The sequence below is a fragment of the Vigna unguiculata genome, chromosome 4, assembly GCF_004118075.2.
Source record: "Vigna unguiculata cultivar IT97K-499-35 chromosome 4, ASM411807v1, whole genome shotgun sequence".
NCBI lineage: Eukaryota > Viridiplantae > Streptophyta > Magnoliopsida > Fabales > Fabaceae > Vigna > Vigna unguiculata.
Window position 1 is genome coordinate 19,699,892 of NC_040282.1, and position 27,833 is coordinate 19,727,724.

The 27,833-nt window shown below is 41.7% G+C and overlaps 5 protein-coding genes across 5 annotated transcripts; 1 reads left to right on the forward strand and 4 right to left on the reverse strand.

Moving 5' to 3' along the window:
* Positions 1–558: 558 nt before the first annotated feature.
* LOC114180573 lies at positions 559–1,245 on the reverse strand. Its single transcript, XM_028066881.1, has 2 exons — positions 1,102–1,245; positions 559–969 (listed from the first exon to the last, which is right to left on the reverse strand). The coding sequence occupies exons 1-2, from the start codon at positions 1,243–1,245 to the stop codon at positions 559–561; spliced, it is 555 nt and encodes a 184-aa protein (XP_027922682.1).
* Positions 1,246–15,348: 14,103 nt separating this feature from the next.
* Positions 15,349–15,927, reverse strand: LOC114180574. Its single transcript, XM_028066882.1, has 2 exons — positions 15,784–15,927; positions 15,349–15,681 (listed from the first exon to the last, which is right to left on the reverse strand). Exons 1-2 carry the CDS (start codon positions 15,925–15,927, stop codon positions 15,349–15,351), a joined length of 477 nt encoding a protein of 158 aa, XP_027922683.1.
* A 1,049-nt stretch (positions 15,928–16,976) lies between these two features.
* LOC114180575 lies at positions 16,977–17,528 on the reverse strand. The gene is made up of 2 exons (XM_028066883.1): positions 17,269–17,528; positions 16,977–17,175 (listed from the first exon to the last, which is right to left on the reverse strand). Exons 1-2 carry the CDS (start codon positions 17,526–17,528, stop codon positions 16,977–16,979), a joined length of 459 nt encoding a protein of 152 aa, XP_027922684.1.
* Positions 17,529–17,786: 258 nt separating this feature from the next.
* LOC114180576 lies at positions 17,787–18,530 on the reverse strand. Its single transcript, XM_028066884.1, has 2 exons — positions 18,085–18,530; positions 17,787–17,988 (listed from the first exon to the last, which is right to left on the reverse strand). The coding sequence occupies exons 1-2, from the start codon at positions 18,528–18,530 to the stop codon at positions 17,787–17,789; spliced, it is 648 nt and encodes a 215-aa protein (XP_027922685.1).
* A 5,513-nt stretch (positions 18,531–24,043) lies between these two features.
* On the forward strand, positions 24,044–24,493 carry LOC114180577. Its single transcript, XM_028066885.1, has one exon. The coding sequence runs from the start codon at positions 24,044–24,046 to the stop codon at positions 24,491–24,493; it is 450 nt and encodes a 149-aa protein (XP_027922686.1).
* Positions 24,494–27,833: the final 3,340 nt, after the last annotated feature.

The window sequence follows — 27,833 nt, forward strand, 5'->3', positions numbered from 1 at the left end:
AAGTGGGTACTTGTTCTTTATTGTCAGTTTATTCAACTGCCGATAGTCTACACATAACCGAGAACTCCCATCCTTCTTTTTCACTAGTAACACAGGGGCTCCCCACGACGATGCACTAGGTTTGATAAACTTCTTCTCTAGCAGATCCTCGGTCTGCTTTTTCAGTTCTACCAATTCTGCTGGTGCCATTCTATACGGAGCCGCCGACACTGGACTCGCCCTAGGGATTAGATCAATAGAGAAATCTATATCCCTGCTAGGTGGCAACTCGGGTATTTCATTGGGAAAAACATCGGCATACTCGTCAACTACCGGTATACTTCTGATCTGTTCCTCTGAGCTTTTCTTTTCTCTATGAGCCACTATCATGTAGCAGGTAGCTACTTCTTCAATCTCATTTGAAGCTTTGTGAGTGGAGATCAACTCAAACCCTTCCGATTCTGGGAACACCACTCTGCGTCGTCCGTAATCAATGACAATATGATTACTTGACAACCAATCCATCCCCAGTATCACGTCCAGTCCCTCCATAGGCAAGCATACTAGGTTCACCTTGAATCACCTGCCCTCTACCTCTATCGAGCATCTAACACAGGCAGAATTAGTTGAAACCTGTCCAGATGCTGGTGTTGAGACTATTAACTCGCATCCCAGATCACGAGTCGACAATCCCAAATTCTTCACGCAGTCATGAGATATAAAGGAGTGCGAAGCTCCTGAATTAAACAACACTAACACCCGGTTACCCAACAATAAGCAAAAGTCGAGTATAAGACTACTTGACTGAGTGGCCTCTGTGCTGGTCAAAGCAAAGACTCGGCCTGCTGCTCTAGGCCTGTCTGACGAAGATGATGGAGGTCGTGCTCCCGTGGTAGTCTTCTTATTAGGACACCGACTGGCAAAGTACCCCGGCTGATCACACGCATAGCACTTGCGAGTGCTAGCACTGTTTCCCCCACTACCTGCAGGCTGTGTACAATTTCTCCTCAGGTGCTCTCCTCCACAATTATAGCATCGCAACTTCTGTGAGGATGATGACGGTCGGCTATAGGGCTTCTTCTATTGTCTGCCCTCAGGACAATTCTTCTGGGATCTGTTAACTCTGTTGGGTCCCATCTCCAACTGCTCCACACTCTTGGCCTGCTCGACCAAGACAGGAATCTTCTTGACCCTCAACGGTACAATGAAGCGCCTCAGTTCATGCCTTAGGCCACCTTCAAATTTCCTGCAACGCCACTCCTCCATCACAGTCTGGGAGTAAAACCTCACCAAGTACTCAAATCGATCCACAGAGGCCTACACTAACATCGACCCTTATTGCAGGGTAAGGAACTCAGCTTCGCGCTCATGCCTAGCGCTGTCGGGGAAATACTTCTCCAGAAACCTCTTCCTGAAGTTAACCCAATTCACCTCCTCTTCGCAGGTCTGCATCTCTTGCTGCATAGTGCATGACTCGGGCCAATCCGGGTTAATTTTATCAACTTGATTCAGAACTTGAAAGGAACTTGCGTAAATCACGTAGGAGACTTGAACTTAGGTGTTCTACTAAAGGAGCACCATCATCATCTGAACCTACCACTGAAAGTGTACCACTAGAATCACCACCGGTGATTAACATATCTTCTGATCCATCACCTGAACCAGAAATTCAAGAAGATAGAATGGAAGAAAGAACAATAAGAGAATTGGCTTCACCGGATGCAGCAATTACACAAAACATGTGCATCCAATATCCAGATGGAGAATGTGAGCTTAAGTCTGGGTTAATCCATCTTTTACCCAAATTCCATGGATTAGCAAGAGAAGACCCGTACCATCATTTGAAGGAATTTCATGTTGTTTGTTCATCCATGAGACCTACAACAGTGACAGAGGAACATATCAAGCTTAAGGCTTTTCCATTCTCATTGCAAGATGCCGCTAAGAATTAGTTATACTGCCTTCCACCAGGATCCATCAATACCTGGGAGACTCTGAAAAGATTATTTCTGGAAAAGTTTTTTCCAGCATCTAGAGTTGCTGCTATTCGCAAAGATATTTATGGGATAAGGCAACAAGAAAGAGAAAGTCTTCACGAGTATTGGGAGAGATTCAAAAAGTTGTGTGCTTCCTGTCCTCATCACCAAATAAACGAGCATCTCCTCATTCAATACTTTTATGAGGGATTGAGTATCATGGATAGACAAATGATAGATGCTGCAAGTGGAGGGTCATTGGTGGACAAAACGCCAACAAATGCAAGACAATTGATTGAAACTATGGCGTCGAACCATCAACAATTTTCCACAAGGAGTAATTCTATAACTCTATTGAAGGGAACCCATGGAGTAGAAGCTTCATATGTTGCAGATCACAAGAAATTAGAAGGGAAGTTGGATGACTTAGCAGCCATGGTAAGGACCTTGACAGACTTACAGAAAAAGCCTATCCCTTCTACTTTATGTGGAATTTGTGCTTCTATTAATCATCCTACAGAGGCTTGTTCTATGTTAAAAGAGACAGGGACGTTAGATAATGAACAACCTCAGGCATATGCTGCAAACATCTATGGCAATAATAGACCACCTCGGCAGCAATACAACCATGATTTGTCCTCCAACAAGTACAACCCAGATTGGAAGGAATATCCCAGCCAGAAATGGGGAAATCAACAGCCTCAACACCAACAAGTTTATGTTCCACCTCAACAGAGGCAACAACCACATCCAGCGGCAACCTCTGGTGATTCAAACATGGAGGCAATGATGAAAATGATGGCTGACATGATGAAGGGACAAATCAATGAGTTGAAACAGACGATGGAAGCAACCAATCAAAATTTGCAGAACCAGATTGGACAAATGGCAAATGAGTTAAATCAGATGAAGTCTCAACAAGGCTCAAGCAATTTGCCTGCACAAACTGTAATTAACCCGCGAAATGTAAGTGCTATTACTTTAAGATCGGGTAAGCAAATACAAGGTCTTGGGGATGCCCAAGAAGATGAAGATAAGGACAATGAAGTTGTACCTAATGATGAAAGAGGAAGATCAGATGAAACAACACAAGCAACATCTGAGATGCCTGCACCCAGTGATAACTCCAGTTTGGTATCCCCTAATACTTCCTCTGAAAATCCTTCTCCTTATTCTCCTCCTCCTCCTCCCTATCCAAACCGTTTGAAACCAAAAACTAAAAAGATGGAGGAGTTAGACAAAGAAATCCTGAATACCTTCAAGAAAGTGGAGATAAACATTCCTTTGTTGGATGCTGTGAGACAAATTCCTAAATACGCCAAGTTTCTCAAAGAATTATGTACACATAAAAGGCGTATTATGGACAAAGAGGTAGTGAACATGGGAAGAAACGTTTCTAGCTTAATTAAGAAGCCTGCAGTTAGAATGCCGCAAAAGTGTAAGGATCCAGGTATGTTTTCTGTTCCCTGCATTATAGGTAGTACTAAGTTTGACAATGCTATGTTAGATTTAGGAGCTTCTATTAATGTAATGCCTTTATCTGTTTTTACTTCACTTCATCTTGGACCTCTTAAGTCTACTGGTGTGGTCATTCAATTGGCCAACCGTAGCACAGTTAACCCTGCAGGTGTGCTAGAAGATGTGCTTGTCCGTGTGGACAAGTTAATTTTTCCTGCAGATTTCTACATCTTGGATATGAAGGATGATGAAGGAATGAGTTCAACCACAATCATCTTGGGAAGACCATTCATGATGACAGCACGTACCAAGATAGACGTGCATGCAGGATCCTTGACTATGGAGATAGGAGATGAGAAGGTGCAGTTCAACGTGCATTTTATCTGGTTTTTCTTCTTCTTTGGATTTTTCTTTTTCGAATGTTTCGGGCTCAATTTTAGACGAAAGAGAAAATTTTAAAACAGGTGATGTTGAGGACGCGGTGTCACTATTTGATACCTCTGTGGCGTCCAAGTGTGATGCTGAGGTGGCTGAAATTACCTTAGGCAGTAAAATGTTGCCATCTGTGGAACAGCCACCCACTTTGGAGTTGAAACCTTTACCATCTCATTTGAAATATGTTTATCTTGAGAGGGATGGGAAACTCCCTGTTATTATATCTGCCTTGCTTACTAATGAGCAGGAACAAAAGCTATTGCAGGTTATCAAAGATCACAAGCGAGCAATAGGCTGGACTTTGGCAGATATTCTTGGTATTAGTCCTTCTTTCTGCATGCACAGAATACTCTTGGAGGAGGATGCTAAGCCAGTGAGGCAACCTCAGAGGAGACTGAATCCTCAACTGATGGAGGTTGTGAAGAAAGAAGTCACCAAGTTGCTACAAGCAGGTATTATATATCCCATTTCTGACAGCACTTGGGTGAGTCCTGTACATGTGGTCCCCAAGAAATCTGGGATCACCGTGGTCAAGAATGAGAAGAACGAGTTGATTCCTACTCGTATTCAGAATAGCTGGAGGGTCTGTATTGATTATAGAAGACTAAACCAGGCCACCAGGAAGGACCACTTTCCTTTACCATTCATGGACCAGATGTTAGATCGATTGGCAGGTAAGTCTCATTACTATTTTCTTGATGGATTCTTTGGGTATTTTCAGATTTGTATTGCCCCAGAGGATCAACATAAGACTACTTTTACTTGTCCATTCGGTACATATGCTTATAGGAAAATGCCATTTGGCCTTTGCAATGCTCCTGGAACATTTCAGCGATGTATGATGAGTATTTTTACAGATTTGTTGGAGCATTGTATTGAGGTTTTTATGGATGATTTTAGTGTATATGGTTCATCTTTTGATCATTGCTTGTCTAATCTTGCTAGAGTCTTGGAGAGATGTGAAGAAACTAACCTTGTTCTAAATTTTGAAAAATGTCATTTTATGGTGGAACAAGGTATAGTTTTAGGTCACGTTGTTTCCAAGAATGGTATATCTGTAGATCCTGCTAAAATTGATATTATTTCACAATTGCCTTACCCCTCTTCTGTGAAAGAGGTTCGATCTTTTCTTGGACATGCAGGATTTTACAGGAGGTTTATCAAAGACTTCAGCAAGATAGCCAACCCTCTCTCCAACTTGTTGCAAAAGGATGTAGTATTTGACTTTGGAGAGAGGTGCAAAGATGCATTTGATACATTGAAAAAGGCGCTTACCACCACTCCTATCATCCAGCCACCTGATTGGACATTACCATTCGAGTTGATGTGTGATGCATCAAACTTTGCAGTAGGAGCGGTGCTTGCACAAAAAGATGGGAAGCTATCACATGTGATATATTATGCTTCCAGAACATTGGATACAGCGCAGGCTAACTACACCACGACTGAGAAGGAATTATTGGCTGTTGTGTTTGCCTTGGACAAATTCAGACCGTACATACTTGGTTCCAAGGTAATTGTTTATACTGATCATGCAGCATTAAAATTCCTTCTGAAGAAAGCAGATTCGAAACCAAGGTTGATCAGATGGATGCTACTGCTCCAAGAGTTTGACATTGAGATTCTAGACAGAAGTGGAGCACATAACTTGGTAGCTGATCATCTTAGCAGGATTAAAAATGGAGAAGATAACATTCCTATTAAGGATGACTTTCCTGATGAAGTCCTCCTAGCATTGACTGCTGTGAAAGGTATGTTTCCTGAACCTTGGTTTGCTGACATTGTTAATTATTTTGGTTGTTTCTGCTATTCCTCCTTCCTTCTCCAAATATGAAAGAATCAAGCTAAAAAGTGAGGCAAAGTACTATATCTGGGAAGACCCAATTTTATGGCGCATTGGTAGTGACCAAGTCATAAGGAGGTGTGTTCCAGATATCGAGATACCTCATGTGCTTGAGTTCTGTCATTCATCTCCTTTTGGTGGACATTATGGCACACAAAGAACAGGTAGAAAGGTGTTGGATTGTGGATTATATTGGCCTACTATCTTTAAAGATGCACAGAGGGTATATGAAAATTGTGAGCAGTGCCAAAGGGCAGCCAGATCCATTACAAGAAGGGATGAAATGCCTCAACAACCCATGCTATATTGTGAGGTATTTGATATTTGGGGTATTGATTTTATGGGTCCTTTTCCTCCTTCTTTTGGGTTTTCTTATATTTTGCTTGCTGTAGACTATGTCTCCAAATGGGTGGAAGCCATAGCTACAAGGACTAATGATTCTCGAGTTGTTATGAGTTTTGTCAGGTCTAACATTTTCTGCAGATTTGGGATACCACGAGCCATCATCAGTGACCAGGGGACTCATTTCTGTAATAGGCTACTTGAGAACATGTTGAAGAAGTATGGGGTGACACATCGCATTGCTACACCATATCACCCCCAAACCAATGGACAAGCAGAGATCTCTAACAGAGAGATTAAAAAGATACTAGAGAAAGTAGTGAAGCCTAGTCGAAAGGATTGGGCAACAAGATTGGATGATGCACTTTGGGCACACAGGACAGCCTACAAAACACCTATAGGTATGTCACCTTTCAGGGTGGTTTTTGGAAAGGCTTGTCATCTACCTGTGGAGATTGAACATCGGGCCTATTGGGCCGTGAAAGCATGCAACTTGGATTTGGAAGAAGCAGGAAATGAGCGAAAGCTTCAGTTGCAAGAACTAGAGGAGATTAGGCTTGCAGCCTATGAAAATTCAAAGTTCTACAAAGAGAAAACCAAGAAGTTCCATGACCAAAAGCTTGTGGCTAGAAAGGATTTCAAGGTAGGCCAGAAGGTGTTACTATACAAATCCAAGCTTGGTCACATGAGTGGTAAGTTGCGTTCTTCTTGGGAAGGACCATACATTGTTACAGAAGTCTTCCCTTATGGAGCAGTGGAGATCAAGGAAGAATCTTCAGCAAGAACTTTTAAAGTTAATGGGCATCGTCTTCGGATATTCAATGAAAATCAAGATATGCTGAATAAGACGATGGATGGGATGAACTTGACTTCTCCCTCATACCTTCCACCTTGAGGAGGTAAGTACACTTCATACTTTTTCTTTGCATTTTATACATATTGAATACATTGAGGACAATGCATGGATAAAGTGTGGGGGTGTGGGGAGATTTTCCCCCTTTTCTGTTTTTGTTTTCTATTTGTTTTGTTTTTCCTTTTCTAATTTTGTTTTCTGTTTGTTTTTATTAAAAAAAAAAGGTTTCTGTTTTCAATAAAACATATTGACATTGGATTTTTGGATTTGATTTACTAATTGGAACGGTCATAATTCTGGGAAAATAAGAGTCATGTGTTATGAATGGATTGTTTTTGTGATTTACTTGACTGAGTTGATTTGAGAGTTTCTGGAATAAATCTTTTGTGAAAGAGTTTTTGACCTTGTGAGTTTTGAGCTTTATTGTAAGGATGAACTACCGTGTGTCATTCCTATTTTTCTTGTGTGATTTGCTCATGTCTTGTTGATACTCAAATGTTTAGCTTGATTCTGTTGTTTTGCATCTTAGGTGAACATGCATGATTTGATATGACTGAGGCATTTCTTGTTTTTAGCTACTTGGCCAAATAAGCTAACCATAACATTGATCCATTGGTAGCCCTTGAGCTTAAACTTCTTTTTCTTGTTTTGAGCATATTGCTAAACCTTAAAAAGAAAAAGACCATGTTTTTCCTTACCTTAGGAGAAAGAAGGAGCTAGTGGATTATGTTGAGATTGGTTGAGGAATAAAGTGTGGGGGTGAGTATTTCCCCCACAAAGTTATAAAAATGGCAAAAAGGAAAATAATTGTTGACGACAGAGTGTTGAAATGAAAAGTGATTGCTGTTTGAAAAAGAGCAACAAAGGACAAAAAAGAGAAAAAAGAGAGAAGTAAGGATTGTTTTTGAAACTATGCTCCATAACTCTTTCTTCCCTACTATTTCAAAAACACACAAATCCTAAAGTTTTTCCTACCTTTGCCTTGGCCTCATTATAACCTATGAAAAGTCCTCATGATTTTTGAATGCATGTTTTCTGAAAGTGTGAATATTAGAGTCTTGCTAAGCATTGAGAGTGTTAACTTGCATGGATATTTTGAGTGAAAACACAAGCCAAAACACTTGAGCGAATCTTGGTGAGAAAATATATATTTAACTTGAGTGTTTCTCTTTCATATTTGATTATCTTGTAAACTCAAAAGATTAACTCATGTGTGAAAAACAGAATTTTATCCATTTGTTTGTGCATGACAACATGATTTCTAGAAGTTTGATCTGTTTCCATTGGTATTCATTTCTTTAATCCACTGAAAATATGGGATAAAAGACCTCAGAAAAAAGTTTTGAAATTGTTCAATTTTGCCAGGAGTGCAAAAGGATAAGTGTGGGTGTGTGATGAGTTCAAATTTTTGCCCTCATTTAATATTTAAATTTGGGGATTTAATTGAATTTTCTGTGCTTAAAGATTGATTTAATTAGGATTTGTGATTATTGGATTTATTGAGTAAGTTTGGTAAAAGTGGCGTAAAAATTGATTTTAGTTGCATAAAATATTATTGGATATTCTAACGTTTGTTAATGCAGCTGGAATTTATTTTTGGTCAATTAATAGTGTGATTTTAAAATATTCAAAGTTACAAAATAAGTCCAAAATCAAGAAATTCTGAAAAAGAATAAATCAGGAGCTAAATGCACCCCCAGATTTTATTTGCACACTCCTCCCTCAAGTGGACCACAAAAACCTGTTCTGCACCCCCAGTTTCCACTAAGTTGCACCCCTCCTACCATTTAAACTCCACTCAACCAGATCATGCCATGTGGCAATCCCCACCTCTTAAAATTAGCCAACCAGAACAAGCCACGTGTCATAATCCTACCCTCACCAAATTAACCAATCAGATCTTGCCACGTCATCATCTCCTCCATCTCACACATGAAACCCTAACCCTAGTTTCCCTTCCACCCTCCACGGCAGCCGCCGCCACCAACCTCGCCGGCCACCACCAATCTACAGCAGCGGCGGCGCCACCATCTTCTTCTCGCGTCCAACAGCAGCCTTCCGCACCATCTTCGTCAGCCACCATTAGCACCACCACGCAGCTGCAGCAGTGCCGCCACTGTTTCGCCACCATCTTCCTCCATCAAAGCGCGAGTTCGTCTTCTTCCGGCCACCACGTTCAACCACTGAACTCCCGCAGCCACGACGAACCATCCAGCGGTGCCACTCGCGATCATCTTCTCTGCAGCGCATCCTCATCGTCGCAGTTCCGTCACCACTGCAGACCTGCAACCACCGCGAGCACACCGCCAGCGCGACCTGCGCAGTTCTGTCAGCATCCAACCTCCACCATCTCCGCTCCGTCGCGCGAACCTGCGCAGCGCACACGAACCACCACCGCGAGTTCTTCTTCCCACGAGCGCGTCAGCCACCGCTGCAGCAACACCACCGCGTCGCGCCACCACGCCGGAAAAACGGCAGCAGCCGCCGTCAGCCGCGCAGCCAAGGAAGAAACATGGGGCAGAAACCCTAATTCTGGAAAGTGCACTCTGCGCCACGTGTCAGCCTCTGATTGCACAGTCAAATTGGTCAAATTTGGTCAACTGGTCAACTCTGGTCAACTGTCAAAGTCAGCAGTCAACACTGGTCAAAACTGCAAATATGGTTAAATGAGAGGGGCAGAATTGGAAATTTGACAACAATTAAGTTGCTAATTAATTAAATAAAAATAAAAGATTTTAGCAACTGACAGATAAAGCCCAAAGTCCAGTTGAAGCCTATATAAAGAGACTTAAGGGAGCAGAAGGGACTGACATTTTTTTTACAACTTACAGCTTAGACACTTAGAACTCTCTGGTTTTGGCAGATACCATCTCCACCACATCTCTCATTCTTTCTTTTATTTTCTTTCCTTCATATCATCATGTATTCCATCAAAGCCATGGAGGGCTAAGCTTTTAGGGTTGATTCCACTGTAATTTCTTAAATGGATTCTGAGGTTAGATGAATTTATATGTTTTGTTATTTTGATTATTGTTGTGGTTTTTGTTTATCTATGTCCTTTGCTTCTTAATCGAATAGAAAATAATGATTTTAAATCTACATGCATGCTAATCATATGAATTAAAAGGTTTTTAAATTAAATTGAGACTTTACTTTGATTTTGTTTAGAAACTTTCATTTGATTAGATAAGTTTTTGTCAATAATTGAGACTTTAATTTGATTAGAGGTAATTACTTTAACTAAAATTAGTCAAGACTTTACTTTGATTAATTAAGTTTTCTATTTGGTAAAGAAACAAAGGAATAGACATGATTAGGCATAGTAAAATTAATTGAGACTGTACTTTGATTAAATTTACTATGGACAATCTAAACAATTCTCACTTTTAATTGAGACTGTACTTTGACTAAAAGTGAGGATGCCAACAAATGAATTGAGTCTTTACATTGATTTATTTGTAAATCAACAACAATAATTAATTTAACAATAATCTCTAGATAACCAATGAAGAATCTTATTTAGAAAAAGCAGTGGAATTGACCTATTTACTATTACTGTGTTTACAATCTTCCGTGTCATTTTCTTTGTATATCAAAACCCCCCTATTTTTATAGTTGCTAGTTTAAATTGCATTTTTGAGAATCAAATATTTGAGATCAATTCCGTATTCGTTGTGAGACGACTCAGGGTTATCTTAACCCTAACTATTTTCTTCACTACAAACTGGCAATACTGAAGTTGCTAAAGTAGTGGTAATTTGATCGCCCAACGACAACGATATCAATTTTGTCTTAGGACTCCCAAGAACACAAAGGGGTTTTGATTCCATTTTTGTGGTGGTAGATCGTTTTAGCAAAATGACACACTTTATACCCTGCCACAAAGTGGATGATGCTAGCAACATTGCTAGGCTTTTCTTTAGAGATGTGGGTAAGCTTCATGGTATACCCCGCTCCATAGTTTCTGATAGAGATACTAAGTTCCTTAGCCATTTTTGGAAAACTCTTTGGTCAAGGCTATGAACTAAACTTAATTTCTCTACTTCATGTCACCCACAAACTGATGGGCAAACTGAAGTTGTTAATAGATCTATGTCTACTATTCTAAGGGCAATTTTGAAAGGAAACCACACATCTTGGGATGAATACCTTCCCCATATTGAGTTTGCCTACAATAGAGTAGTTCATAGGACTACTAAGATCTCTCCATTTGAAGCTGTTTATGCCTTTAATCCTCTCACTCCTATGGATTTGTTACCACTTCCTACATCTTTTGATTTCATTCATAAAGAAGGGGTGGCAAAATCTAATTTTGTTAAGAAAATGCATGAGAGGATTAAAAGACAAATCCAGCAACAAAGAGAGGTATGCTAAGTACAACAATAAGGGGAAGAGGGAAATGATTTTTGACGAAGGGGATTGGGTGTGTGATGAATATCACCTTATAGGGCTTTTCAGCTTGGGCCAATTGCCTGACCCATTTAGTTTTTCTTTGTCATTAAATAAATAATCATTTTGGGCCTTATACTTTTATTAGGCCATTCTTTTGTGCTATCTTTAATTGTCTTGATTCTTTTTATGGCTAGTAGAATACAAGAGGAATGGGCCTTAAATGCGCATGCAAGGCCTAAGATGAACTTCACATGGGCCAAGGAAGATGTGAAGACCTAGCCTAGGACACTTTGCTTGTAAATACTAGAATAGGATTTTATTTTGGGCTTTGTATTTTAGGCCTAGTAGAATAGGGTTTTCTTTGGGCCATGTATTTGGCTTTAGAGGAAATTGGACTTTAGAAGTAATTTTGGACCAAAAAGGGGAATTGGGTCAAATGGGCCAAGAGTAGTGTGTCTACTCTAGAAAAGCCTAGAAGCTTCTCAAACTTGCTCTCCAAGGATGAGAGTTAGCTTCCCATGGCAAGACAAGTGTGACTTGCTTAGGTGGCAAGTCACACCTCCCACATGCTCCTTTTTGGCTCCAAAATTCAACTTTCTAGACTCATTTTTCCCTCCACTTTTTGGAGACTCCTTGGTCTCATTTTAGCCTATAAATAGAGAGTTTAGGACCCTTGTATTTTCATTCATGAATATAGTAGAGAAATTCTGTTGAGATGACTCCAGACTCCTCTCTTTTTATGAATCAACTTAGGCTAGAGTTCTCCTTCTTGGTTTCCTCTAGCCCCCTTCCTTGAGTGTTGGCCCAACCTCACTTGAGAGCTTCTCCAAACACCATTACCGCATCGTTTCTCCCTTCATCTTCTAGCTTCCACACCTTCATCCTTCTCCATGGAAGCCTCATCAATTCCGCATGGCTTCTCCTTGGCTTCTTTACTCTTGAAGATGGACTCATCAGTGTGGATACACCTCAGAAAAGATAGACTTCCTAAGAAAAGGAAGTCTAACTTAGCCCTAGAGGTGATGGCCCCTTTAAAGTGCTGAAAAGAGTCAATGATAATGCATATAGGCTAGAGTTGCCTGAGGAATATGATGTACATGCCACCTTTAATGTTGCTGATTTAATACCTTTTGTAGGTGGTACAAATGACGAGGTAGAAATTATAGATTTGAGGACAAATCCTTCTCAAGAGGGAGGGGATGAAGAGATGCCTCTAACCAAGGGACCTACAACAAGAGTCATGGCTAGGAGGATACAAGGGGAATGGGCCTCCAATGCACATACAAGGCCCAAGATGAACTTCACATGGGCCAAGGAAGATGTGAAGACCTAGCCTAGGACTCTTTGTTTGTAAATATTAGAATAGGGTTTTTTTGGGGCCTTGTATTTTGGACTTTATAGAATAGGGTTTTGTTTGGGCCATGTATTGGGCCTTGGAGGGTTTTTGGGCCTTGAAGAGAATTGGACCAAAGAAGAGTTGGGCTTGAAATTAGCCCAACAAGAGGGAGAGCGCATTTCAAGAGGATCTAGATCCTTCTTGCTCAAAGCTTGGTCACCAAGCTTCTCTTATGCGCCTAGAAGCAAGTTCCTTGTGACTTGCTTAGGTGACAAGTCACACTTGCCTCATGCTCTCTTTTTGGCTCCAAATACCACATTCTAGATCCATTTTTCTATACCACTTGGCTATCTTTTTCTACTATAAATAGAGAGCTTAGGACCCTTGCACTTTCATTCATGAATATAGTAGAGAAACTCTGTTGAGATGACTTCAAACACCTCTCTTTTTGTGAATCAACTTAGGATAAAGTTCTCTTTCTTGGTTTCCTCTAGCCCCCTTCCTTAAGTGTTGGCCCAACCTCACTTGAGAGCTTCTCCAAACACCATTGCCACATCATTTCTCCTCTCATCTTCTAGCATCCGCACCTTCATCCTTTTCCATGGAAGCCTCATCAATTTCGCATGGCTTCTCCTTGGCTTCCTTACTCTTGAAGATGGACTCATCCAATTCCATGCAATTTCACCATATATCAATGTATATATATATATATATATATTTTACCAGTCACATAAATCCAAGCATAGCATGAACAAATATCACATTGTTTCATTTAATAACGCTTCATTCACTTAAATCAGAGAAAATAAACACAACTCTGTAGTGGTACTCGCTCAAGCTAGAGGATCTCGCTTAAGCTAGAGGGTTATCTCGCTTAGGCGAGTCACTCTCGCCTGAGCGAGGCCCTAAACATAAAGCAACTCCAAAACTGAGCGAACTCTCGCTCAGGCTAAGTTGTTTCACTTATACAAGAGTGACTCTCGCTCAAGTGAGACCAGCTCGCTTAGGCGAGCGCTCGCGCAGTGGCAAGGGTACATTTCTCGCCTGAGCGAGCTCATCAGAATTCCAATCTATTTCACATGCAAAGCTACGTAATTCTTACCAGAATCCTAATTCAACACCAATAATTAATCCAAACCTCAATCAAACACAAAATCATGCAATCCAAGTACTCAAGGACAATTTCTATACGAAAATTTAGCAAAGAGGTTAGCTTCCCTTACCTCAATGATCACCACTAGCAAAAATGATTTCCCATAGTGAGGCACCTAAATTTGCAACTCAGGAAATTGGAATTACAAGTTCACACTGTAAGAATGAGACCTTAATTTGGTTTAGCAAGAATGAAGTTCCCAAAATTCGAAATTGAAAAGAATTGGGGGACAAAATCTGTCTTACGCGGATGGAAAGGAGGCTTAGCTAGGGAGGATAGTACTGTGCTGATTTTTCTGACTTGCTTGCTGCAACAGGAAGGAAAGATAGGTCAGAATGGAGGTTGTAGTCCTCTGGTTTGAGAAAGTGAGGGAGATTAGTGAAGAGAGAAGAGGAAGGATGTTGAGCCTGGGAGTGGTTTTGTGTATGGAATGAGAAGAGAAGGGGAAAAATAAAAGGGGGTATCACATTCTGCCCAACTACAAAAATTTTTGACCCAAAAATTTGAGACTTACCAGAGAACAGGTGTGGATATGACTTTCTCACTTCTTCTAATTTCCAAGTGGAATCACCCGTTCTCTTGTCCTAGATGACTTGCACTAGATTGATGGACTTCCCCCTGAACTATCTTGCCTGGATATCACCAAGACCAACAGGCTGAACCTCCACTGAAAGATCTCCTCTAATCTGCAAGTCTTCCACCTCAAGCACATGAGAGGGGTTAGGCACATACTTTCTTAACTATGAAACGTGAAACACCGAGTGGAGGTTGGCCAATTGAGGAGGCAGGGCGATCTCATAAGCCACTGGTCCAATTCTTCTCAGAATCTGATAGGGGCCAATGAACTTAGGAGACAACTTCCTCGAGCGAATTGCCCTTCCCACACCAGTAGTCGGGGTAATTCTCAAGAAGACATGGTCCCCAGGTGCAAACTCCAAGGGTCTTCTCCGCTGATCAGCATAAGATTTCTATCTACTCCGGAATGCTTTCATTCTTTCTTGTATGAGCTTGACCTTCTCAGTAGTCTGCCTCAGCAGCTCTGGTCCCACCACCACTGATTCCCTATTCTAGTACCAACACAATGGTGTCCTGCATCTCTTGCCATAGGGGGCCTCATATGGCGCCATGCCAATGCTTGCATGAAAGCTGTTATTATATGTAAACTCCACCAAAGGCAAGACCTCATCCCAAGCACCTAGATGATCAAGCACGCACGTTCGCAAGAGATCCTCAAGAGACTGGATTGTCCTCTCGGACTGACCATCAGTTTGGGGGTGATAAGCTGAGCTCATAGTCAATCTACTACCCAAGGCACCCTGCAGCGTCTGCCAGAAAGGAGGTGAATCATGAATCTCTATTAGAGACTATGCTTGACGACACTCCATGCAACCTCACGATCTCACTGATATACAACTACGCCAGCTTCGCCATGGACATCCTCAGATTCACTGCTAAAAAGTGGGCACTCTTGGTCAGACAGTCTACTATAACCCATATGGCATCGTGGCTCCTCACGGTCTGTGGCAAATGGGTAACAAAATTCATAGCGATGCTATCCCATTTCCACTCTGGTATCTCCAACTACTGTAGCATCCCTCCAGGTCTCTGATGCTCTGTCTTAGCCTTCTCACAGGTCAAGCACGACGACACATACCGAGCAACATCCTGTTTCATGCTCAACCACCAGAAAGACTCCTTCAGATCATGATACATTTTAGTCATGTCTGGGTGCATTCTAAAATGGCTTTTGTGTCCTTTCTCAAGAATCATACCTTTCACCTCTAAGTCTTTAGGTATGCAAACCCTGTCTCTGAACCTTAACACCCAATCACCTCCTATCATGAAGTCTTTGGCTTTCTCGGTGCCAAGCAATGCCACTATCCTCTGCAGCTTGGGGTCAGATAGTTGCCTTTCCTTTATGAGGACAAGGAAATCACTAAACACGGTTAGATGACTGCATCTAATGACACCCTCATCTAAAACCACCTATAACCGTATGTCTCTAAACTATTCCACCAAGTCTAACTCCTTGACCATCATATGAGATGCGTGAATTGCTTTTCTACTTAAGCCGTCAACCACCACATTCGCCTTTCCCCGATGATACAACAACTCGAAGTCAAAGTCTTTCAAGAACTCCATCCATTGTCTCTGTCTCATGTTTAACTCTTTCTGGTCAAACATGTACTTCAGGCTCTTATGGTCGCTGAAAACTTGGAATTGTGCACCATATAGATAGTGTCTCTAGATCTTCAGTGCAAACACCACAACTGCTAACTCCAAGTTGTGTGTGGGGGTAGTTCTTCTCATGATTCTTCAACTACCTTGAGGCGTATGCAACCACTCTTTGATCTTGCATCAGAACACATCCCAATCCCTTATGGGAGGCATCATAGTAAACCTCAAAGGGTCTACTGGTATCAGGAATCACCAACACTGGGGCGCTAGTCAACTTTTGCTTCAAATATAGGAAGCTCTCTTCACACTGGTCGGTCCAAGCAAAAGATTGATCCTTACAAGTTAGCTATGTCAAGGGTGCCGCTATCTTAGAGAATCCCTCAATGAACATCCTATAGTAGCCAGCCAGTCCCACAAAGCTTTTTATCTCAGTCACTAACTTAGGACGCTCCCACTTTAACACAGCTTCCACCTTAGATAGATCCACAAATATGCCTTGAGTTGAGATCATATGCCCTAAGAACTAGACTGAGGTCATCTAGAACTCACACTTTGACAGCTTCGCATACAACTACTTCCCCCTCAAGATGCTCAAAATTGTTTTCAAATGCTTTGCATACTCTTCATGAGTTCGAGAGTATATCAAGATGTCGTCGATGAAAACCACCATGAACTTGTTTAGGAATGGCCTGGAGATTCTGTTCATGTAGTCCATGAACAAGGCGGGGTGTTAGTCACACCAAAAGGCATTACTACATACTCATAATGCTTGTATTTGGACCTAAAAACAGTCTTCTGCACATCATTAGACTTGACTCAATATGATGGTATCTTGATCTCAAATCAATCTTGGAAAACACTACAACACCGTGTAACTGATCCATCAAGTCATCTATCCTTGGCAGGGGGTACTTGTTTTTTATGGTTAACTTATTCAGCTGCCTGTAATCCATACAGAGCCTAGAACTGTCGTCTTTCTTTTTAACCAGTAACATTGGTGCTCCCTAGGGTGACACGCTCAGTCTGATAAACTATTTTTCTAGCAGCTCTTCGATCTGTTTCTTCAGCTCAACTAGTTCAACAAGAGCCATTCGGTAGGGTGTTATAGACACTGGCCCTGCTTCCGACACCAGATCAATGGAGAACTCTATCTCCCCAGAAGGGGGTAAGCCAGGCACGTCCTCAAGGAACACATATGAGAAGTCCCTTACCACAAGTGTTTCAATATTTCTGCCTCCAGTCTCAATAGATAGTTGAGTCAGAATTAAGAAACATTGAGATCCTTCCTTCATTGCTTTATCCACTTGCTATGAGGACATCAACAGATCTTCATCTTCCAAGTTAGGAAACAACACTTTTTTCTCGTTGCAATCAATGAGAATGCGATTGGCAGATAGCCAATCCATTCCCAAGATTATATCTAACCCATCTAGAGGTAAACAGATAAGGTTTACCCTATACTTGTGTCCCTCAACCTCAATCAAACACCTAGTACACACTATTGAGGTTCTAACTAACCTAGAAGAAATCACACAAGACTCGATGATGAGACTACCTGATCCGGCCGCCTCTACACCCGTCATGGCGTTCACCCGAACAGCCACCTAAGGTCTTGCACCTCCTCTGATCTGATGTGGCTGAGGCTGTGCTAGAGGCCTTGACACTGTACTCCTACCAGCGGGGTAATCCTTGATGAAGTGGCCCTCCTGGCCACATCTAGGACATGTCCTCCTGCCAACAAGTTGGGGGCAAGCGCTCTTTAGATGGGGCCCTCCATAATGAAAACATTGTGGCCTAGAAGGCTGAGATTACTGCGGCTGATGTGAGAACCTCCTAGGCCCCTAAGGCTGAGGCTTAGGGTATGGCTTCCTCCTATCGTCATGTTTGCTCGTAGACCCAGATGGTCCTCCCACCTTCTGTTGAGATCGCTGTTGAGCTTCAACCTCAACCTTAAGCTTCTCTATCACTCTTTCATTCTCCACCAAGGAAGGGAATTCCTTGATAGAGAGTTGAGCCACCATGAGTTTGAGATCACCTCTCAGCCTATTCTTGAATTTCTTACACTGTCAGTCCTCAGGCATCTTCAAGGTGTGAAATCTGCCTAGGTGTTTAAACTTTTCAACATATTCTGACACTGACATGTCTCCTTGCATCAGTTGCAAGAACTCAACCTCCTTTGCATACCTCACACTATCTAGGAAGTACTCAGCATATAACTTTTTCTTAAATAGCTCCCAAGTGATGGGTTCCCTGTTATCTTCCAACATCATCTTCATACTGGACCACCAATGCACGGCCTCTCCAGCAAGAAAGTACTCAGTGTATGCTAATCTGTTATGTACAGGGCATCTCTTTGCATCATAGATTCGTTCCATATCATGCATCCACTGATAAGCTCCATCCGGGCTAGTCTTGCCATTAAAACGGGATGGATGATGCTGTAGGAAATCCTTCAAACTCCATTCTTGCACTCGTGGTAGTGGAGCTTGGGAAGAACCGGCTGTTGAACGATTTTCTCTTAGCTTATGCAAGGCTTCCAAGTGCCTCTGCTGAGTCGCCTTTACTGCTAGTCTTGCAGACTTCATCTGTTGCAAGGCTAGGTTTTATTGATTCACCATGTTAGCATTTTAGTGTTGCATGGCTGCAATCATTGCCTCAATTGCTCCCACCAAATGAGGATTATCTGGGTTTGAAAGAGGAGGAGGAGGAGGCATAAGTGTCATAGCTCTGACCACACAAAGAAAGGAACCATTAGTTTAGCTAACAAATACAACAACTATGCCAAGACACTACGAGAAACACACAATAGAAACTAAGCAAGCTCACACCTACAAATCCTAAAGGAACCACTGCTCTAATACAAAAAATGTAGCATCCCGTTTTAATAGTTTTTAAACTACCAAACGAAACATTATATTATGATAATTCAAAGAAGATGGTAGGAATAGGCTGATATAAAGTATCAATACAGTCATCCAAAAATAACCATACATGCACTGTATATAATCACAACCTACACTAAGAAAGGGTTACAAAACACCCGACGTCTAAGCCAAACATGGAGTAAATACTACTGTTGGAATCGCTCATGCCACAAATCAACTCCTATCCAAGAGGGGTAGGTCTTCACATGCACTTTTATCTGCTCACACCAATTGTAGGCGATCATTGCAAAAGAGAAAAGACACAAAAAGAACAAACATATGCAAGAAGGGTAAGCTAACTTAATTAAGAGAAATCTTGCAACTCATTAAATAGACATCAATCAAGGGCTTATCACATTTATCAAAATTATTCAAGCCACCACAACCACAACACATATACATGACTCTAGACTCAATATCCAGATTATGTAAGAGACATTGGAGCTCTTGGTGGCTTCACCTGTGATGTTTCCAAAACCTGCTGAGTTTGGGCATAAGGGGTTATCACCCAACCACTCTTAGGGTAAGTCCCTTTCGCGTCTATGACTGATCGAGTCCATACACTAGGACCTCCTACTACTCCTCTCGACATAGTCCATTATACTCTACATGAGTCTTAATGGTTATTGGAGTGTGAGGATACCACCAAAACTGAGTCCTTATGTCCTTACATTCACTAGGACCTTCCTTTTAGAATTGCCCTTGAAATCCTAATTTAACCACATCTTCTCATAATCCAATTCCATGCAATTTCACCATATATATGTATATATATTTTACCAATCGCAATAATCCAAGCATAGCATGAACAAATATCACATTGTTTCATTTAATAATGCTTCATTCACTTAAATCAGAGAAAATAAACACAACTCTGCAGTGGTACTCGCTCAAGTTAGAGGATCTCACCTAAGCTAGAGGGTTATCTCGCTTAGGCGGATCATTCTCGCCTAAGCGAGGCCCCAAACAGAGAGCAACTCCAAAATTGAGCGAATTCTCGCTCAGGTTAAGCTGTTTCGCTTAGATGAGAGCGACTCTCGCTCAAGCAAGACCAGCTCGCCTAGGTGAGAGCTCGTGCATTGACAGGGGTACATTTTTGATAATTTCGCTCAGGCGAGACCTACTTGCCTGGGCGAGCTCATCAGAATTCCAATCCATTTCACATGCAAAGCTACGTAATTCTTACTAGAATCCCAATTCAACACCAATAATTAATCCAAACCTAGTCAAACACAAAATCATGCAATCCAAGTACTCAAGGACAATTTCTATACGAAAATTTAGCAAAGAGGTTAGCTTCCCTTAGCTCAATGATCACCACTAGCAAAGATGATTTCCCATAGTGAGGCACCTAAATTCGCAACTCAGGAAACTGGAATTACAGGTTCACACAGTAAGAATGAGACCTTAATTTGGTTTGGCAAGAATGAAGCTCCCAAAATTCGAAATTGAAGAGAATTAGGGGATGTAAGATCCACAAAATTTAATTAATTAAATAAATAAATAATTAATAAAAGCGGAAAGGTAGTTATTTATGATATTAAATTCTAATGGGTATGACGTGGAAAAGTACTAGCTCAAATGGTTGAGAGTACTTTGATTGTGTGGGAGGACTTGGGTTTGAGTCCTATGTATGCCAATTGTGTGTGTTTTTGTTATTATTGTTTTAATGATATGTTGGGCCACATTTCGTATGAGATAATGCTTGAATTGTGTGTGTTAGCAAGAAACATAAGTTGGCCTGGTGGTTTAGCTTTGATTTGACATTGGAAAGGTCATGGGTTCGAACCTTGGTATTTCAAATTTTAACTCTTTTTGTTAAAAGATTAGTTGTGGGCTGAATAGGAAAGGGTGGTGAAGACCTAGCAGAAAGGGGGTAGCTAAAGGGCTGAGAAATAATCAAGTAATGGCCCTTGAATAGCAATAAAACCAAAAATTTAATCACATTCTCGTTTTTTTTTTCATTAACCAAGTATTAAGACTTATAAAAGGCAACTTTTGAGAAGAAAATAAGGTTTGGAAGGCTATTTTTCTGAGAGCTTTAGAGGGAGGACGAAATTTGAGAGTAAAAAGAGAATTGGGAGTGAAGTAGAGAGGAGAAACATAAGTGGTGATACGGTCAGTCCTTGGAGATCAAAGGAATCTTTCAATTTCAAGTTTTAAGCGGGGAAATTTCAGGTTAGGGGAGCTGAACCCGAAATTGCATGCCTTTGATAATTTTGCATGATTTTTATGTGTATATGCTATAGATTTTGCACTGTATCTGAGATGAATTGGGGTTTGGGGTGTTTAGGTACTGTTTTATACGAATTCATACCTAATTATGTGATTATAATGAGATAATGTACTGTGTAAGGGTAATTGTGCAAAACTTTGGTTGTTGGAGTCTCCATTATGTCAACATTGTGTTCATATGTGCATGCATTATTTTCCAAATGAATGACATGATTTGGCATGAGTTTTTGGGCATGGTTACTACTGGTTGCGTGCTTAAACAGGGAGCCATTCTACAATTCTCGCTCAAGCGAGCGAGGCTCGCCTAGGTGAGATTGGCAGAGACAAAATCCTTGTGTTACGCGATCATCTCGCGCAGGCGAGGGAGTCTGGTCCTGAGCTACAGGTTATCTCGCTTAGGCGAGTGTGCCTCGCTCAGGCGAGGATACGAGCACGTTGAAGGGTGCTAGTGGGGACATCTCGCTCAGGCGAGAGTCTCTCGCCTAGGCAAGATTTCGAGGGTGGTTTGTGCTATTTGGTTGAACTCGTCGCTTGGACGAGATGATTTAGGATTCTGGGCGAGCGAGGGTCTTACCCAAGCGAGGGTGAGCTCATTTAAGAGAGAGTACGTGTACTGCAGAGCTTCTAGAGGCTCGCCCAAACTAGTGGATCTAGCTTAAGCGAGATAGGCTGGACTGGCGTAACAAAGGCTTTTGGCCTAAGTGAGCAATGGTGTTATTGAGCGTTCAAGGCCTGAGTTATTGTTGTAATGATGGAAGGGGATAGAAATTGTAAGGCATGGTTTATAAGGCTTCTAAGGTAATCCTAATGGTGAGCTTGCTGGTGTTCCATGGGTTGTAGCCCAGAACGTATCCTTGGATTCGGGCCCAAAACGTTACGTACTCTGTTCGTACTTGGGAACTCCACCTGGCGTTACGGTGTGTGATCCATAGCATGGTTTCAGCAAGTGCTCTATCGGTTGTGGCGGATAGGTGTGGCAGCAAGGCACATTGAGATACTTAAGAGAAGATGTAGACCAATGCTAACATGGTGGTGGGAATGTGAAAGGACTGGAACGAGTTTCCTTGATGTACTTTTACTATACATGGTGGTGGCCATGTGGGAGGGGGGGTTAAAGGTAACGAGTCTTTCCCAAGGTGCATCGGTGTACATAGTGGTGGCCATGTGATGGAAATGGAGTAATGTTTTGTGGAAAATGAAGGGATCTTATAAATGGTTATGGCCATGCGGTATAAAGGGAGAGATTGTTTTATTGATATATTCTTTTATCTGTTAGCTCACCCTATCTGCCTGTGTTTGGCGATGATCGTGTACGCGGTACACGTGAGCAGGTGATGATGCAGGTGGAGCTGGTGAGGCTTAACTGCGGAGAGGGGATGATCATGGGACTTTTATTACTATGTTTTCTTAGTTTTGGATTTTTAAATGATATGTAAACTTTTGAGAGACTCTGGAACATTATTTCACTTTATAAGCTATGAGACGATGTTTTATTATACAATGATAAAAGTTTTAAATTTCCCTGTGTTTTGGGAAATGAGGTATTTTTAATTATTGTGTAATTAATTCTTTATTTTATTTTATTAAATTCGTAATATCTTGACGGGATGTTACATTTGGTATCAGAGCTTTGTTTTCAAAATGATTTTTTGGGGTCTGTGGGGAGTGAGCTTACCTTGTGTGCTTGTGAGATCATTTTGACCATTGTTTGTTATCTAACTTTTAGTATGAAGTCTTAACCAAAGTTGTTTGATGTGAACAGTTATGTGTGGCGTGCTCAAGCTATGGCAAATAGGAGGAGGAGGAATAATGTTGGGGCTGATGAGATCGCGCAGGCAATACATCGGATGGTAGATGCGATGCAGCCCATTGCAACGCAACCTCGAGCCGTGGTAGCACCCACACGCCCGGTGTCGATGAAGGACTTTATGAGACATAAACCGTCAAAATTTGCGGGAAATCTTTTCTAGATGAAGCCGATGCTTGGCTTAAAGATTGTGAGAAAATTTACCGGGTGATCGATTGCACAGATGCTCAGAAGCTTTCATTCGTCTCTTTCCTTTTGATAGCTGACGCGAAATACTGGTGGGCAGGCATGCAGCAGCTCATGCAGACCCGGGATGAGGAGGTTACCTAGACGTCTTTCAAGGCGAGATTTTTGGAGAAGTATTTTCCAGACAGTGCCAGGCACGAGAGAGAGGCGGAGTTCCTCACATTCCAGCAGGGGAACCTGACTGTGCAGGCATACACAGACAAGTTTGAGTATTTGGCCAGGTTCTACTCGCCTACTGTTACTGAGGAGTGGAGATGCCGAAAATATGAGGGCAGGTTGAAACACGAGCTACGCCCTTTTGATTGTACCTCTCCGGATCAGGGAGTTCCTAGTCTTGGTGGAGCAGGCCAAGGCTATAGAGCAGCTGGAAATGGGGCCCAACAAAGGGGCTCGACCTCAAAAGACTACCTCTGATTCACGGCAGCAGAAGAAGCCGTATGATAGGCCACAGAGTTCGGCTAAGAAACTCTAGTGCTACAAATGTGGTTGGGAGCATTTTCGGAGGGATTGTCCAAAACCCTCAGGTAGTTCTAGTGGTGGTGGTGGTAGCACTAGCAAGTGCTACTTTTGTGATCATACAGGCCATTTTGCACGACACTGCCCGAATAAGAAACCAGCTGGAGGTGCACTAGTAAAGAAACCAGTCGGGGATCGACCTAGAGCCCCTGGTCATGTATTCGCCTTGACGACTACCGAGGCCGCCCAGTCAGGTAACCTAGTATAGACTACTTGTTTTTTGTTTGATCACGAGGTTGTTGTGTTGTATGACTCAGGAGCTACCCATTCATTCGTATCCAATGAATGCGTGAGGAGGCTTGGTCTAGTGATGTGAGAGCTGGCGTGCAAGTTAATAGTTGCGACACTAGCGTCTGGAGAGGTATCCACCATGTCTGTTTGTGTGGGATGCCCTATGGATGTGGCAGGCCGCAGGTTCATGGTGAATCTCATCTGCTTACCAATGGAAGGGTTAGATGTGATTCTGGGTATGGATTGGTTGGCCAACAACCATATGGTGATCGATTGCGGGCAACGCAGGGTGGTGTTTCCAAATGCAGAAGGACTGGAATTGATCTCATCCAACCAAGCAGAGAAGGAGATTGAAGCGGGAGCTACATGTTTTATGATAGTAGCTCAAACGGAGAAGAAGAGTACCGCTAAAAAGATTAGTCTGATTCCTGTGGTAGATGAATACGCGGATGTCTTCCTTGACGAAATCCCAGAATTGGCACCAAGAAGGGATGTTGATTTCACCATTGATCTCATCCCTAGGGCTGGCCTAGTATCTATGGCACCATATCAGATGGCACCAACTGAGTTTGCAGAGTTGAAGAAGTAGATTGAGGATCTGCTTGAGAAGAACTTTATGCGGCCGAGTGCATCACCATGGGGGCACCGATATTACTTGTGAAAAAGAAGGATGGCAGTTCCAGGTTGTGTGTTGACTACCGACAGCTGAATAAGTTAACAATTAAGAATAAGTACCCACTGCCGAGGATTGATGATCTGCTGGATCAGTTAAGGGGAGCATGTGTGTTCTCTAAGATTGACTTGAGGTCTGGATACCATCAGATCTCGCTACGGCCACTATGAGTATGTGGTGATGTCGTTTGGGGTGACGAATGCGCCTGCTATATTTATGGACTACATGAATAGGATATTTTGGTCGTATCTGGATCAATTTGTCGTTGTATTCATCGACGACATACTGATATATTCTGAGAGTAAAGAAGAACACGCGGATCATCTGCGAGTGGTATTGGAGGTGCTCAGAGAGCATAAGCTTTATGGGAAGTTATCGAAGTGTGAGTTTTGGCTTGATGAGGTGCAGTTCTTGGGTCATGTAATCTCAGCCCAATTAATTGCAGTAGATCCAGCGAAGATCGAAACAGTGGTGAAGTGGGAAAGGCCACAAACTGTGACTGAGGTGAGGAGTTTCTTGGGCATGATAGGTTATTACAGGCGTTTTGTGGAAGGGTTCTCCAATATGGTGAATCCATGGACTCAACTCACCAGGAAGGACCAGCCTTTCTCTTGGACAGACGAGTGTGAGGTCTGTTTTGAGGATATGAAAAGGAGGTTGACCACTGCACCTATCTTAGTTATTCTAGACACAACCATAGGGTTTGAGGTATACTGTGATTCTTCATACCAGGGTCTGGGGTGTGTATTGATGCAGGAGAAACGACCTGTTGCTTATGCATCTCGCCAGCTGAAGGTACACGAGAAGAACTACCCTACACATGACTTAGAATTGGTTGCGATAGTTTTTGCTCTCAAGACGCGGAGGCACTACTTGTATGGTTCACAGTTTCAAGTGTTCAGTGATCATAAAAGTTTGAAGTACTTATTTAATCAAAAAGAGCTGAATATAAGACAAAGGCGTTGGATGGAGTACTTAAAAGACTATGATTTTTAGCTTCTATACCATCCAAGTAAAGCTAATGTAGTTGCTGACGCTTTGAGTCGGAATAGAGTTCATATGTCTGCTGTGATGATGAAGGAGTTGGAGCTTATAGAGAAACTGTGAGATATGAACTTGAATCTGTTGACATGAGAAGCCAAGGTGGTTTGCTTCTTGAAGATTTGATGAAGATTGAATGAAGCTCTTTTGAACTATCTTGAAGCCATAAACATTGGAATGAAGCCTACATTGATGAAGGAAAGGAGATTTGATGATATCCATGGTGATCAAGGCTGAAACATGTGCTCTCCATGTAGTTACATTATTAAGAAAGTGTACTTGTAGTTTGTAATTCATGTTGTAGATCTTAAAGCATTAATTAGATGTAGTTTGGTCTTTGGTGTGTTTTTAATCTGTTGAATGGTTTTTCAACAGGTTAAAATGTCTCTTTTAATCTGTTGAATGGCTTTTTAACAAGTTAAAAGGTTAGCTACAGTAGTCTTAAACTGCAACAAATTCAATCAGTTGATTTAGTTTTTAATCGACTGATTTCACTTAAGTTAAGTGAAATCAACCGATTGATTTGAAAATCAACCTGTTGAATTTCGTAATAGTTTGACTATAAAAGTTGTGATTTTCGAAAGAGAGGTAAGTTGATCATTTTATAGCACGAATTGGTTCTGGAAACTTGTGGAAACACTCTCCATCGTGATCATAGGTGTTGCAGTTGTTGAAGATTGATCTTGGATCAATTCTTGAAGCTTTTGGCTTGGTTTGAAGCTTGGAGAAAGTGGTTTGTGGTAGGCAAGATTGTGCTACCACTGAGGTTTGATCTTTCTCAAGCTTTGTGTGTGTGCCTGGTGGTTTTCCAGGTCTGCAAGAGGATTCTTACTGTGCTGGTGTGATTCTTGTGTGATTCAAGAGTCTTTTGTGATGTTTTTGCATATTTTGGAAGGGTGGAGTCTTTCTAAAACTTTTGAAATGGTGCAAAGTCAAGCTCAGGTTCTCTTGACAAACTGGATGTAGCTCAGGTTTGAGTGAACCAGTATAAAAATTTGTGGTGTCCTCTCTTCTCCAACCTTTCTCTCTTGCATTTTCATTTTAAAGTTTCAAGAACTTGTGCTTTAATCATCTTTTTCATGTTATTGCATGTTTTCATAGCATCTGAAGCATTGAACATGTTTGTATAATCATTTGGAACTGATCTTGATCATTCTTGAGCATTGTTTCTGGTTTAAAATTCAAATTCATATTTCTGCATTTTTCCAGTATTTTAGTCGACTGGTTTTCAGTTTCAATCGATTGATTATACCAGAAGAAAATTTGTTTAGTAAAATCAATCTGTTAACTCGGTTTTTGATCGATTGAAAGTGTATAGATTAGTACTATTTGCATCCTAACTTGGTGATCTATTTGATTCAATTAAAGGAGGTTTTTAGCTTGCAAAAATAGCCTAAAGTTTTAACTAGCCAATTCAACCCCCCCTTCTTGGCTTTTCAACCATTTCAAAACTAACAGAATCTATACATAGGTGTTGATCATATACGGTGCAGGATGTTGCAAATCACTAATGAGTTCTTAAATGAGGTCAGGGAGGAACAGGGTAAAGATCAAGAACTGCAGCAGATTGTGAGTGAGTTAGGCACCGAAAAGAGAAAAGACTTCGGGATGGGTAGAGATGGGATCCTGAGATTCAAAGAGAGGGTGTGTGTCCTCGCAGTCGGGTGTTAAGGAAGATGCTCTTGGATGAAGGGCATAAGAGTCGTCTTAGCATACATCTAGGTATGACTAAAATGTATAAGGACTTGAAAGCGACCTTCTGGTGGACGGGTATGAAGACTAATGTGGCCGACTATGTCGCTTCTTGTTTAGTATGCCAGAAGGAGAAAATTGAGCACCAGAGGCCGGGTGGTACGTTTTCATGGATTTTGTCACGCACTTGCCACGGTTTGTGAGAGGACATGACTCGATCTAGGTTATTGTAGACAGATTGACGAAGTGTGCTCACTTCCTGCCAATCAATCAGAAAATGTCATTGGATAAGCTAGCGGAGTTATATGTCAGGGAGATCGTTAGACTTCATGGTGTGCCAGCGAGTATTGTGTCAGATAGGGATTCGAGGTTCACCTCCAGGTTTTGGCAGTCATTGCAGAATGCCTTAGGCACGCAGTTGAGAATGAGCTTGGCATATCATCCTCAAACTAATGGGCAGTCTGAGAGAACCATACAGTCACTGGAGGATCTGTTGAGGACATGTGTGTTAGATCACTTGGGT

Coding starts and splice junctions, on each gene's coding strand:
- LOC114180573 (XM_028066881.1), bottom strand. CDS start 1,245: ATGGAGGAGTGGCGTTGCAGGAAATTTGAAGGTGGCCTAAGGCATGAA. Junction 970..1,101: donor TGGAGATGGGACCCAACAGA/GTTAACAGATCC, acceptor AATTGTACACAG/CCTGCAGGTAGTGGGGGAAA.
- LOC114180574 (XM_028066882.1), bottom strand. CDS start 15,927: ATGAGACAGAGACAATGGATGGAGTTCTTGAAAGACTTTGACTTCGAG. Junction 15,682..15,783: donor TGGTCAAGGAGTTAGACTTG/GTGGAATAGTTT, acceptor GTCCTCATAAAG/GAAAGGCAACTATCTGACCC.
- LOC114180575 (XM_028066883.1), bottom strand. CDS start 17,528: ATGACGGGTGTAGAGGCGGCCGGATCAGGTAGTCTCATCATCGAGTCT. Junction 17,176..17,268: donor AACTTGGAAGATGAAGATCT/GTTGATGTCCTC, acceptor GACTGGAGGCAG/AAATATTGAAACACTTGTGG.
- LOC114180576 (XM_028066884.1), bottom strand. CDS start 18,530: ATGAAGTCTGCAAGACTAGCAGTAAAGGCGACTCAGCAGAGGCACTTG. Junction 17,989..18,084: donor CAACTGATGCAAGGAGACAT/GTCAGTGTCAGA, acceptor ATTCAAGAATAG/GCTGAGAGGTGATCTCAAAC.
- LOC114180577 (XM_028066885.1), top strand. CDS start 24,044: ATGTCTGTTTGTGTGGGATGCCCTATGGATGTGGCAGGCCGCAGGTTC.